The sequence below is a fragment of the Corvus kubaryi genome, unplaced genomic scaffold (genome assembly GCF_017639235.1).
Source record: "Corvus kubaryi isolate FWS band 111438036 unplaced genomic scaffold, C.kubaryi_AGA036_p1.0 37353, whole genome shotgun sequence".
NCBI lineage: Eukaryota > Metazoa > Chordata > Aves > Passeriformes > Corvidae > Corvus > Corvus kubaryi.
The window spans coordinates 3,512,551-3,525,587 of NW_024581115.1; the positions used below are offsets into that span (position 1 = coordinate 3,512,551).

At 56.2% G+C, this 13,037-nt stretch overlaps 1 protein-coding gene across 6 annotated transcripts in view; it reads right to left on the minus strand.

Moving 5' to 3' along the window:
• The window catches only part of CASKIN2 (CASK interacting protein 2), a 38,048-nt gene extending 29,012 nt beyond the window's left edge, over positions 1–9,036 (minus strand). The window contains exons 1-2 of one of the 6 annotated variants that reach the window (XM_042032521.1): positions 8,972–9,036; positions 1,783–2,486 (exon numbers count right to left, since the gene is read on the minus strand). In XM_042032521.1, coding sequence (XP_041888455.1) covers positions 1,783–1,876 — 94 coding nt within the window. In that variant the 5' untranslated portion in view covers positions 1,877–2,486; positions 8,972–9,036. Of the gene's footprint in view, positions 1–1,782; positions 2,487–3,250; positions 3,781–4,625; positions 4,851–8,971 lie in introns of those variants that run through there. The other 5 variants (XM_042032520.1, XM_042032524.1, XM_042032523.1 and 2 more) reach the window with 5 other exon arrangements.
• Positions 9,037–13,037: the final 4,001 nt, after the last annotated feature.

Sequence of the window (13,037 nt, forward strand, 5' to 3'; positions counted from 1 at the left end):
AATAAAAATCAGCATCTCAGCCTGTCATATGGAAAAGGCGCTTTAAGAAGCAGCAAAGGCAGCAAATGCTTGGCTCGCATGGCATCGGTGAGAGGAGGGAGAGGGAACCATAAGGGATGGGGAGCAGTGGTGCCCTCCATGCCAGGGATGAGCTTCCAGGACTAGGCAAGCTCCCACAGCAGGTCAAGCACAGGAGCTCCCCTGAGGGCTTGCAGCAGTGGCCTTGGAGGAGTCAGGTTTTTCTGCCCCCTCCTTTTACAGGAATAAAATGAAAATAAGCCGAGGGAGCTGCTGACGCCGCTGCAGCGGGGAAGTTAAACACACATGTTCACGTGGGTGCCCCATGGCTGCAGGGTGGGGAAGACTCCAGAGAGAAAACAGACGGGATTGAACTGGGAGAGAGTTACTGGAGGGTACAGGAGAAAACAAGTGTGACTTCACCCCTCTGGGTGTGCAGGAGGAGGAGAGCCATGGGCACCCCAGCCTGCACACACTGCCCGGCCATGGGACACCAGCTCGGGAGACAGGGCTGCGTCAGCCAGCAGGACACTCACGTCCTGACGTTATTCATTGCCTTGGGGGTGTCCTTCAACCCACCCACACAGGCAGACTGCTCCTGTTCAGCTCAGGGACCCTGTACAGGCACAGTCCCTGAGCAGCAGAGGCAATGGCACCCAGTACCTTCATCCAGGGAAGGGGCACCAGATGCCCCCAGTCTGGGGAAGGAGGTGCCTCCCAGCCCTTCTGAAAGCCCAGCAGTTGGGATTTGCAAAGTTCTGGCCCCAGTCAAAGCTTTCCAGTAGATGACCCAGGGGAGCTGATCCCCTCCTCACGTTTATATTCCTCAGCCTAACTCAGGTTTCTCCATGCCAACCTCTCTCCTCTGAGCTGCTCCTAAGAAGCCTTAAAGCTTCTCCCGCCTGAGTTTCCCCTTTCCCTCCTCCAGACAGCTTATTCCCCTTCAGCTTTCCCACACACACCCACGAGACCCCCCACGATGAGCAGCCCTGGCAGGGGGATCCACACTGCCACAGCCCGGGCAGCCAGGGTGCACCTTCCCCCAGCCAGACACGGCACCAAGAGCCCTTTTATTTACTTTTCCCAGTTTCCTTCTCTTGGTCCGTCAGGAGAAATGACCAGGAGCTCAGCTCTATACAAGGGCTTCGTGGCACTGGCCACGATCTCTTCCACCTTTCCACCCTCCCCATCTCCTCCAGATGCCGTGCAGCATCTGCAGTGCCCTTGGGGACCCCCGCGAGCCCTCTGTTCACTCCAAGTTGTGCTTGCTGCTGACCTTTCTGAGAGCACATGCAAGAAAACAGCCCTGCTGAAGGGTTAAACATTACCAGACTGAAATTCAAGGCTTGACGATTGGTTCCAGTCGACTGGCTGGGATGATAATTTTTCACAAGATAAATACAGCCAGGAGTGAGCAGCAACCGCTAAAGACCCTTTGTAGCAGCGTCCCCCCCAAAGGCGTTCACTTCCCCCACCATGGCTGCTTCCCTTCACCCATCCCTGCTCAGTGGCCCACACTCCAGGGCCCCTGGCCCCGAGCCCAAGGGGAACCCCAGCTCAGCTGTAGGATTGCTTACAGCCCAGTCATTCATCCGCACAGGCTGTGTTTGCACTCCCGCCTCTGGCCACGGCATAACACATGTGCTGGGGGTCAGAGCCAGCACTTGCACCCCGGCTTGGCCAGCACTGAGACTCACACCCCAGGACTGGCAGGAGTGTCCAGCCAGGGGGAGGGAGCCCACGGTTCTGTGCCCAGGTACTCACTGCTCTTGGACGCCTTGATCTTGGCCACCAGTTTCTGCACGCCGGGTACGTCCCCGTTCTTCACGGCCTGGATCAGCTCCTGCTCGCGCCCCATCGCACGCAGGTGGGAGCAGTGGCAACGTAGAAACCCTCCGATCCCAGAGGTTTATAAAGCCATGGGAATAAGCCCTAATTCCTCAAAAAACTTTGATGAGAGATGAAATCCAGCAAGAAAGATGCTTTACAATCCCACAGGGCATAAAAGCCAGAAGGAAGAAGTCTTTCTGTTAAGAGCAGAAGTCCCTTTCTGCGTCGGGAGGAGCAGGACCCAGATGGGGTTTGGTTGGAGAACATGCAATCAGTTGAAACAAAAATTACTTCAGTGCTCGGGGACAGGCTCCCGGCAGCACCAGGGCTCTGTGAGACAAAGCCAGGCAGCTCGGGGCAGGGTGTCCGGCGCTGGCAGCATTGGGATGCTCTCAGCCTCTCACAGCACTCCTGGAGCCAGAGGTGTCGTGCTTTGCTCCCCTCAGCAGGCTCTGCTGCGTTGACGAGTCCCTAATTCTTCCCAAAGGGATTATGGGCTCGTTGCCATCTGGAAGTTATAGATCCTCCCTCTCTGGTGCTCATTAGCCCCTTCGTTTCGGCATTCCTCTCGGTGACAGCACTGCAGGCACGCTGGGGAGCCCCGTGCCTGGATGAGCCCCGGCGCGGCAGCCCGGGACCTGCAGAGGGAAGAGCAGAGTCAGCCCCCAAAGGCCATTTACCTCCCGGTTCCGTCGCGACAGCTTTTGTATCCGTGCCGAAGAACAAATACTTTGACTATATTTAGTCCTGGAGGGACTTGGCTCATCCTTATGTTAAACGGAGAAGGAAGAACCTGTGGAGGAAACCTCCCGAGGGTGCTGCCCCCGGAGTGGGACAGGGGCACAGCTCCTTCCCTGTCCCACCCCCCCGGGGCCACACACACCATGTCCTCCCTAAAGGCAGCACACAGGGCCTGGGGCACACAACGTCTCCCCCTCTCCTTTCCCGGTGGCAGCACACAAGGGATGGAGCTGGGAAGGTTTAGCCAAAGCCCTCTGCAGCCCCTGGGAGCGGATCAGCCTGCCTTGCACTCTTCTCCTCCTGTGCAAGGATAAACCCTCACCCTCCAAACCTCCCGTGAAGCTCAATGCCCTGGGACCCAAGACACTCCTTCACCAGTTGAGGAGCTCTCTCTGGCCCCAGTGAGGAGCTGGGTGTAATTCAGCAGGACGACCATGCTCAGAACAAGATCAGTGCCATATCCTGGCCAGCCAGGGAACCCTGGAGAGGGCATGGGGTCCTGCAGGAGCAGTTCACATGTCCCAGCCTGTGCTCCCACACTGTGCCCGGGCTGCCCAAACTGTGTGGCAAGAAAATCCCTTCTGGTTCAGGGCCATGCATCTGGGCAGGCTGCTCCGACGCCGGGGAGGAGTGTGCATGCAGGAGAGCAGGGAGCACACACCGTGCCAGCTGCAAGGCCATCGCCAGATCACCCCTCCACTTCCCCTGTGCCCATCCAGGATAGATCAGAACCAGCTCTGGTTCCCCCAGCCATGGCTCAGTGGAGTCTGGAGCGCTCACCCTCCAGAGTTTATATAACAGCGAGTGTCGCTTCCTCCGAGCAATCGAGGTCACTGTTTGGAGGATGGAAATCACAGGGGAGAGAAGGCAACAGCGACAGGTCCTGCTGGGGTGGGGGCAAAACCAGAAGGAGAATCCCATGGCACAGCATGGCTCAGCTGGGAGCTGCAGCTGCCCGTAAACAGGGACCCCTCATGGGTTCCCCATGTTCCAGCACTCCCCAGGGTGTAAGCAGTACAGGGCAGACGAAAAAATGATCCTCAGGTACTGGCTCAGCTTCTGGGACAAGGGGTGTGTGATTCCCACACCAGGCTGGGGGGTTCTCCCTCCACCCACAGCTCATTCAGCTGATGAACCCCCTCGGCACCGAAGCTGGTGCCTGTCGGGGTCAGCTCTCACCTCCCCTCGTCCTGGGGCACCTGCACAAGCTTATCTACCTTACAACAAAGTTTCAGCCACTTGACTCAGACTAACCTCTTGCTGCAAACAAATCCCCTCCCAAAACCTCCTGAGTTGCACCGTCGTCAGAACTATTTCGTTTAACCCTCTGCACTGCATCCGACTCTGCGCTGCTCCTCAAGACCGCTCACAAGAAGCAAACGCGAGGCGGTGAGGCAACTTTATGTTTGAAAAGTCTGCCCGGCCTCACTTGGAAAACGGCCCCGGTGCTGCTGCCTCGGCTCCCGAAACACGCGGGGCTCAGCGGGCAACTCGGAGGGATCGAGAGCTCCGAATGCCGACCTGCACCTCCTCAGCCTTTCCAAAGAGAAGCAGCGAAGGTAAAATTCGAGAAACGCACAAAGCTGGAAAACCAACAGCAAAACATCCCTCCCACACGAGCAGAGCTGAGCCTCCAGCCCAGGAATCCACCTGGAGAAACAAAGTATCCCAAACATTCCTGCAGCCAACGGCAGCGCCGGGAAAAAACAGGCGGGAGGGGAGGGGGAAAAACCCCCGAACAAACCCAAACCAGTTACGTAAGTGGCGGAGGAAAGATGCGAACGAGCTGAAGGCACCCAGCCGGGTCCCGAGAGGCGGCGGGGGCAGCTCGATGCCCCCGGGAGGCTCCAGCCCCGCTGCGGGCGCGGCCGGGCGGGCAGCGAGGGGGGCCCTGGCCGCGCCTCCGCCTCCCCCCGCCCCGAGACCCCCGGGCGGGGCGGCTCCTTCCTCCGGGCGGGCTCGGGGGCATTTCTGCTCCCATCGAGGAGAGTCACTCCGCGGCTCCTGGGGCGAGTTGCTCCGCCGGCCCCACTCACCTGGCGGCGCTCCCAGCCCGCCGCACCGGGGCGAACCGAACCGCGCCGGGGCGAACCGACGGCACCGGACCGGACCCGGCCGCGCCGTGCGGAGCCGCTCCGGACCGCAGCGCACCGAGCAGTGCCGAGCCCGGCCCGGCCGCAACTTCCCGAGCCGCGCGGGGCGGGAGCGGGGCCGGTACCGGAGCGGAGCCGCGGGTCCCGGCTCGCAGGCGGCGCGGCGCTCAGCAAAGTCCCGCTCGGGCCGGCCCCGTCCCGGCAGGAAATCCCTCCCCGGCCCGGCCTGATTGGAAAAGCCCGGCGGGTTGTGCGGCGGGGCCGGGCCGGGGCGGCTGTCACTCACCGTGATGCGGCGTCGAGCGGGGCAGGGGCCGGGCCGCCCATCCCGCCGCACCGGCACCGCTCCGCCCCCGGCCGGGCTGCCCCGGGCTCCCGGGCATCGGCTCGCTTTGAACGGGGTCTGGCTGGACGCACAGCGCGGCCCGGGACCGGCGCCGGGGGGCGGGACCGGCGGCGTCCGGGACCGAGCTGGTGGGAGGTTCCCCATTCTCGATCCAGGACCGAGCCAGTGGTTCGGGACCGGCTCCGTTGGGAATCCTTCATCCTCCTCAATCCAGCGCCGAGCCGGTGGTCTGGGACTGGCACGGTAAGGGACCGACCTCGTGCTTGATCCGGGATCGGTCCGGTGCTACAGGACCGGCCCCGGACGGAGATCCCCCATCATCGATTTAGGAGCAACACGGTGGTCTGGGAACCAGCCCTCCCCCACCTTCAGCCCCAGCCCTCCCCCGTCAGCCCTTTGCCCCCTCCACCCCCAGTCCCCTTGGCAGAGGGGCTGCATAAAGCCGCTGGTGGCACCCATGGGACTAAAATCCACCGATCCCCAGCTGTCGAAGACCCAAATTAATCCTGCTCTCACAAAGCACTAAAACCACCAAAAATCACCCATTTCTGCCAATCTTCAGCAGAAACAGCAGAGGCAAGTGCTCCCTCGAGCACAGTTCTTTTAAAACAAGAGATTGCCTAATAAAGCTGGACAGTTTTTGTTGCATGATACCACTGGATTATCATCAACTAATCAGATTAAAAACACACGGAAGCTTTGGTTTTATTCACTAAATGGCCAGCCTGCAGCTCCCTGGGGGAGTTGCAAAGATCCCACACCTCTTCAAACCAGGCCCCGAGACATTTCACCAAATGATGGTTTCATGAGCAATCCCAAGGAGGGGGATCCTTGGCAAGGAGGAGGGACTGACGTTTCCAGACACACCCTGTCTTTTCAGTTCGGGAATAAAGAGATTATTATGCACATCTAATTATAAATGTCAACATTTTACGGCTGCTATGCTGAAGCACGAAGCTCTAAGTAGCCCTGCTAGAAAGGGCTGTGAAGTGAAAGGTCTTGTTATTCCTCCTCTGAGTTTTTCCAGAGCTGGTAAAGCTCAGTGACATTTATAATAATCCCCTGAATTTATGTAGCACCTTTTGTCCTTTTAAGGATCTTAATTAAGCTTTGCAGCTCCCTGAGCACAGACTAAACCCACTTTGCAAAAGAGGAGCCCAGGTCCTGCTTTGTACAAAATGTGTGCCCCATTTCAGGCAGGAGAAGGATTTTTTCACCCCAGCGACCTCCAGCACACGCTGTTACACCACAGTCAGGGCACAGCACCCTGACATCCCCAGCCAAAGGTTGTGCTGCTGTAGCCACACTCGTGTGGTTAAAGCTGGATAATTCAAACTTTAATCTCTGGTGTCACACAAGCCTTGTGAATGGAGGGTGCCACTGGAGGGATTTACTAGAAATTTCTGGTGCAGTCTTCAAACATTTGACTACCTATTGGCAGGCCTGACATTGCCCCGAAGCCCAGCGCCTTCCCCCTATGGCCCTGCCTGCAGGGAGTGAAGCTGGAAGGAGCAGGCCCCCATTTCCCACCATGAATCCCAGTTTTCCATCCACTCCTGAAGGTTGAACAGCTGGTTGGTGACACCAGCCCAAAGAGCTGCTGATGGCTTCAACCGTGCCCACCTTGCAGAATTGGCAGACCCCCCGTGACATTTAATCCCCCGTGCCTGCAGAGCAGGTGCTGAGAGCATCACTGAGTTTTCACTGCAGAGAAAGCCCTTTAACAATTCGCCCCCTTCTATGCACCAGGACGAGAACTTTTAGAGTTTAGGGGGTTTCAAGGTGCAGGCACAGTTGCGTGGCCAGCTCTGCCCTGAGCCCCTGCAGAAAGGTGCCCAAGGCAGCACTGACTTGTGTTCCCCACTTCGGGTGAGGGGCCTGGGGGCTCCAGCCGGGTCAGGCTGCTCCGTTCTGCGGGGCCCCGGCTCCTGCTTGCAGCTCCTCAGGTCGATGTTGCCATCTAGAGGTGCCTGCTACAGCGATCGTCTCCTTGTAAAGTATTGGGGAGGAGGTTTGTTTTTGTTTTTTTGTTTTTGTTTTTGTTTTTCAATTCAATGCAACAATTCAAAGCGGTTTTTTTAGGTTAGCCCATCTCTTGGGTGGCTGCAGCTCATCCTGGCTTGTCTCACAGTCCCTGCAGCTGTGCAAACCTCTCCTCTCTACTCTGACATTTTGAGATGGAGTAAAACTCAAAGTGATGCATTCCCCGGCAGGGAAGCAGCCACACTGGCAGAAGCAATACACACAGTGACATCCACAGCAGCTCCATGGCCAGTGCTAGCTCCAGGTGGGGCTGTGACAGACACGGCTCCAAATCTTGGAGTGCAAGACTCCCACTCCCAAATCTCACCCATGAAAACCAAACTTGGAAATTCATGGCTGTTTAATCCCCACTGAGTGGGTAGGAGGTCTGCAAAGGCCCATACCAGACATCCAAAACATTTTAAGTATGTTATGAACCAGATGGGTGGAAATACACATCCCCCCTTTCAGCTGTGGCTCGGGCTTCTCCTTTCACTGCTGGTTTTTTAAAGCATGCCCAGCTCGACCCAAAGACTTGCTGCAACCCCAGGGCTGCATCTCACACCTGGGCAGGAGGAGGCTCAGGCAAACATGGGAGCAATGGCAGCTTGATGCCCATGGCAGACAGGGTCGATTCCCTGGATGGGTGTGCAGACTCCACTGCCCAGACACTCCCAGTTCAGGGTCAGGACAGGGCTGATGTCTGGCACCTGCACAAGGGCAGCACCACCATGGCAGAGGCTGTGTTGGACCATGGGATCTGTCCTGCAGGGAGGAGGGTGCAGGCTGAGGATGAAGCAGGGCGAGGAAGAGCCTCTCCTGCACTGAATCAGGTCAGAAAGCAGGTTATTGCCCAGATTTAAAGCCACCCACAGGAGCTCTTCCTGCAGCTCCTGACACTGATTCACACATCACCTGGCTCCCTGAGCACTGAGGGGTGATGGGTGCCCCACTGCTGGGCTTTGCTCGTGTCCTTAAGCAGCCCAGCAAGTCTCAGTCTCATTCCTGATCCTCAGAAGTCACATCCTGTCCCCACGGAGCCTTTCCTGTACAGGCATCCATCTCCTCCCACATTACATCCAGGCCAGGCATTTCCCACCCTGCTCAGCGCTCCACCTCGTTGGCACCAGTGTCAAGGACAAAGCGAGAGCAGGATGGAGGATCTGGACGCAAAGGTGCTTACATAGGCATTTACTCCATTGCCTCTCACACACCCTCCTGGCAATAGGTGCTGCTGGAAGCAGTCCAAGAAGATGAATTAGGGGGCTTGATCAAGAGAGAGATGCACTGCCCATGAGGAGGAGGAGGATCACAGCTCCCAGAGACCAGGCTCTGGCAGAGAAGGGTTTAGGCTGGTTTGGCCCCAGACATCTCCTGTCACACCAGAGCACAGCTGTGCAGCCTGCAGCTGGCCACTGCCACCAGGAGGGCTTCAATGCCAGGATACATCCCAGACCCGAGCCAGAACCCGGACACAGCTCCATGAACTCATGCCCTGTGAAGCTGAACATCAGCCTTAGTATGAAATGCAGCAGTGACTGCCCTTAGCAGACCTGGTGGGACTTGCTGGTGGCAAAGAGCTACAGAAACCCACCCAGAGTCAGCTCTCAGACAGGTAGCAGGGCTTGGTGATCTAGGAAGCTCTGCTCAGGTAGTATCTTTTCCAAAAAACATTTTCCTCCCCAAAAGTAATCAGGTAACCAACCCTTCGCTACATCATTCCGCGGCAGTCCAGCTCTGAGCTCCCTTGAAAAGCAGCTCCACAGGCCTGGCTCGAACACGTGCAAGCCAGGAGCTGCAGCCTGCACCAGCCCCTGCCCTGGCACAGCAAACCCAAATGCTGAATCCCTGTGGGAACTTGGGCAGGTGCTGGCATGGGGCTCCTTCCCACGTGCCAGTTCCTGGCTCCCGCCGGACTCACCTCTCCAGGCACACGTGAGCTGCTGCTTGCACTGTCCTCCTTGTCCTGCCTTCCTCCTCTTCCTCCTCCTCGAGCCTCCCTGTGCTGACAGTCACTTCTTTCTGGTCTTGTGCCTTTCTTTGCTCTCCGTCTCCCTTGCTTAGTCCCTCACTCAGGAAATTAAAGATAATCCTCCCCTTTTTTGCAGCCGGATTCCCTGTTTAACATTCGCTGCGTGTGCTTGCACTGATTCAAAACGGGATTAGACTTTCTGTTGCTTTGATGTCAGTTGGGCTTTGCACTTAAGGCAGAGGGAGGAAAGAAAATGTCTGTTAACAAACCTCTTGGATTCCACCCATCCACTTGCATCCATCCTGGAAATGAAGGTCAGGCACATTTACCTGCAGAAACTGAGCCCCCTTCCAGGACTGACGTGGGGGGAATAACCCAACGTGCAACTGCAGCACTGCACTCCCTGCGCTGGGCCTTATTCTCTGGAAACACCCAAATTTCGCCCTGGCTCCGTTATCATCCAGCTGCGTGGAGGCTGAATGGCCCCCATGAGGAAGGAGGGGTCATTAATCATCAGAAAACCACAACTCGTTGGCTGTCAGTGGATATTGCAACCTCCAGCTGCCGTGCAGCAGGGAGCGCGTGGGCCACCGGCATCGCTCCAACGGATCGGGGCTCGGGGCTGCCTGCTGGGAATACCCCGAGCTGCTCATTTCTGAGGGGGAAGCAGGTGCTGCAGGGTGGCTGTGCTGGAAATCCATATCCTGCTCCCTGCGGTGTGACATTTGTGCAATGGCATAGTCCATAACTTTCCAGGGCATTGCCCTCTGCTTCCTTGGGCCTGAACTTCTCCCCCTTTGGAAGATGAGGATTTGGGGTTGTTCTCACTGCTGGTCCTTCCAACACCAGTCTGAAGCAGATGAAGAACGTTTTTCTCATGTTGCCTGAAAACATCGTGCTTTGCTTCCAAGACACCACTCCTCGAATCTGTGATGTCCAAAGTGATGTCCAAAGCAGCACAGGTCAGAGCTGGAACAGGATCTCGCACCAGAAGAGAGCCTTTCACAAGGGATTCTGCAGAGCCATGGCCAGGGCTGGGATGTGACAGTGGGTCCTATTCCTGCTTATCCAGGACAGCCCTTTCCCACAGTTTCCTGAGCCTCACAGGTGGTTTCTGCTGCCTGATGCTCCTTCTCCATTCCCACCAGAGCTTCCCTTCACAGGCAGCTGGATCTCCTCTGGCTAACAGGCAGATCTGGGGGCTGCATAACTGGAGATGTTTGGATGTCCCTGAAACCATCCCAGGACCTTCTGCAGGTTGTTCAGAAGAGCAGCTCCATGGATGAGCACAATCCACCTGTGACCAGAACCGTCCTCACAGCCCTGAGCCCCTGGAGAGGCACAACCAGTGTCTGTGGAGCAGAACTGGGGACACACCTAGGCACTGCTGGGGCTCTGGCAGCTGTAATCTCTGTCACCCGCACCTCACTGCTGTGCTGCAGCCCCGACTGGCACTGCCACCACATCGGGCTTCCTCCAGGATTGCCCAGGGACTCGGGACATGCCTCTGCCAACAGCACAGTGTCTAATCCATTTTGCCTGGTGCACACTCACAGACTTGATTAATGTCTGCAATGAGCTCCATCCATCATCGGGGAGTAAAGGAGATTAACTCTGCAGCATGCCTGCCTCGCGTTGATCCCATTCTCCAGGCCTCCTGATTAATGGCGAGGCTGCCTTATCTGCCAGGCCAGGAAACACGAATATCCGGGTTGCCTGGGGATGGGGGAAGCTCTGGGAGCTTGGGAGCAGACGGGGCAGTGCCGGCACAGCCACAGCACGCTCTGCCATCGGGGCCATGCTGCTGCACCTCTGCTCCCCACGCTGCCAGCTCTGCTCTCCGTTCCTATTGATCCCTTCATTCCCATTGCTCCCTCTCTCCCTTCCTCCTGGCCCTTCCCAGCCATGCTAACAGGGATGATTGGAAGGAGAGCAGCAATTGGAGTGCTGATGCATCCGTGCAGGAATGCAATACTGAAAACCAGAGTCTGGGGCTCCATTTTCCCTCGATGGGTCAGCAGGGAAGATGTCATTCCCTATCCATAGAGGGAATTCGGATGAGCTGATTTGGAGGCCTGGAATAACCCAGGCAAATCCCCCCCTGGGGCTGGGGGCGAGGCTGCAGCTGACCAGCGCTGCGCAGAGCGGCCGCTCGGCCGAGCTCTTCCCGGGAGGACACGCGTGTAAAGTGGATGCAGGGAATTAGTGGTGCCATCTGGATGGGCTCCAGCTCCTGCCCCTGGCTCGCTGCTGATGCTTCATTAACAGCTCCCTCCTTTCAGCTCCGTCTCCTTGGCTTCTGCTGTGATCAGCTGGGCTGGAGTTTTGTTGTCTTGGGTTTTTTCCAAGTGGAAATTATTTCTCATTTCTTTTAACAATCAGGACACAGAGAAAGAGACAGGAGAGGAAGGAATTTCTAGGAGATGAAAGGGCAGGATTAAGGACACGGCTTTCACTTTGTTATCCCTCTAGTGTGGCTAAGAAATTCCTTTCAGAAGAAGGCTTTAATTAACTATGTTTTTCTGATGGGAATAAATCCTGGACCTAGAGATAGGTCTGGCTGCTTGGGTCTGCTGACACCCCCAGCTGCAACCTCAGCAGCCCAGATTCGTACACACACACACGGTCTTATACAAAACTCAGCACATTTAAAATGGCTTTACAAAGGCACTGACTGTCACCCAAGTCTGGAAAATAAGGAACAGAGGAAAAAACCCCAGGCATCAGAAGGCCACTGTGCACAGTGCCAGTGGAAAGACGATCTGAATGCGCTGAACCATGGGGCTGTGGTGGCTCAAGATGTGGGAAGGGGCCTTTTGCACAGAGGAATAACCCAGAGCAGGAGGCAGTAGAAATATCTCTGTTGCCTTCTAGACCAACAACCCTTCTCACACAGCAGGAAAAATCAGGGGGGGAGAGGAGAGAAAGACGCCCAGTGGCAAACTGGGACATTTAGAAAGCGTCGCAGTGATGTATCCGCATCCTCCACTGCCGCAAAACCCTCCAGGAACTGAGTCAATCAAAAATAACATTTGGGGCTGATTTTTATCCAGATGAACTCCCTCCAAATATTTTAAGGCAACCAGCAAAATGGACAGCTTCTGCTTGGTTAACCCTTCTCCTGGAACCTGCACTGTTTCTGAAAGAAAGGACCATTGGAGAAAAGATTTTTTTCTGTGAGCTTGACCTGCAAAACTGAACGTGGTACCAGGTCTGTTCATCCCCAGCATCACCCTGGTCACCTCCCTGTGCCCTAACTCTATCCTGACTCACTCGGTATTTCTGCAGATCAACTTTCTATGTAGATCTGGACATGAAAGATGAAGAACCCACACAGGTTTCCAGAGGAAGCCTCGCCCCTGGTTTACACAACAACAGTAACTCCTGCCAGGGAAACATCACAGCAGGTCCCTCTGAGAATTGCATTTACCTTTTTCTGAGCCACGTTAAACAGGGAGCTCACACTGAACCCACATCTTGCTCCTCTCCCATCTTTCCAACTAATGAACTCCCAGCTGATAACAAATGCTGGCTGCTGTTGCTGGAGCATCCACCTCTGCTCTCAGTGTTCAACAGCCCAAGAGGCAAAGCGCTTTACCAATTATTGTTTTCATAAATGTGCATCATTTTACTTTTTCATTATCATTTTAAAAGGTTCCCACCTCTTCCACTGCCCTGAGCAACTGCCTCCGAGCCCAGCAGATGCCTCCGAGCCCAGCAGTGGCAAAGGGAACATGTGGTTGGTTTTCCTGGGGGGAAGCAGAGAGGAAAGGAACATCTGGCTGCTCCAGCGACCCAGTTGCTGAGGTGAGCAGAGCTTTTCCTGGCGCCTGCAGGTCCATGTCAGGAGGGTTTCCCATCCCATGCTACCACTGCTAACAGCCCCCTCAACACAAGGCTTTGGTCTCACTTGGGATTTTATTCCCTATTCATTTTACAGGTTTTGTGCTTGTCCACATCTTCTGCAAACTAAAAATTTCCTGTAACATGATGCATCAAATGTTTTACTGGACTT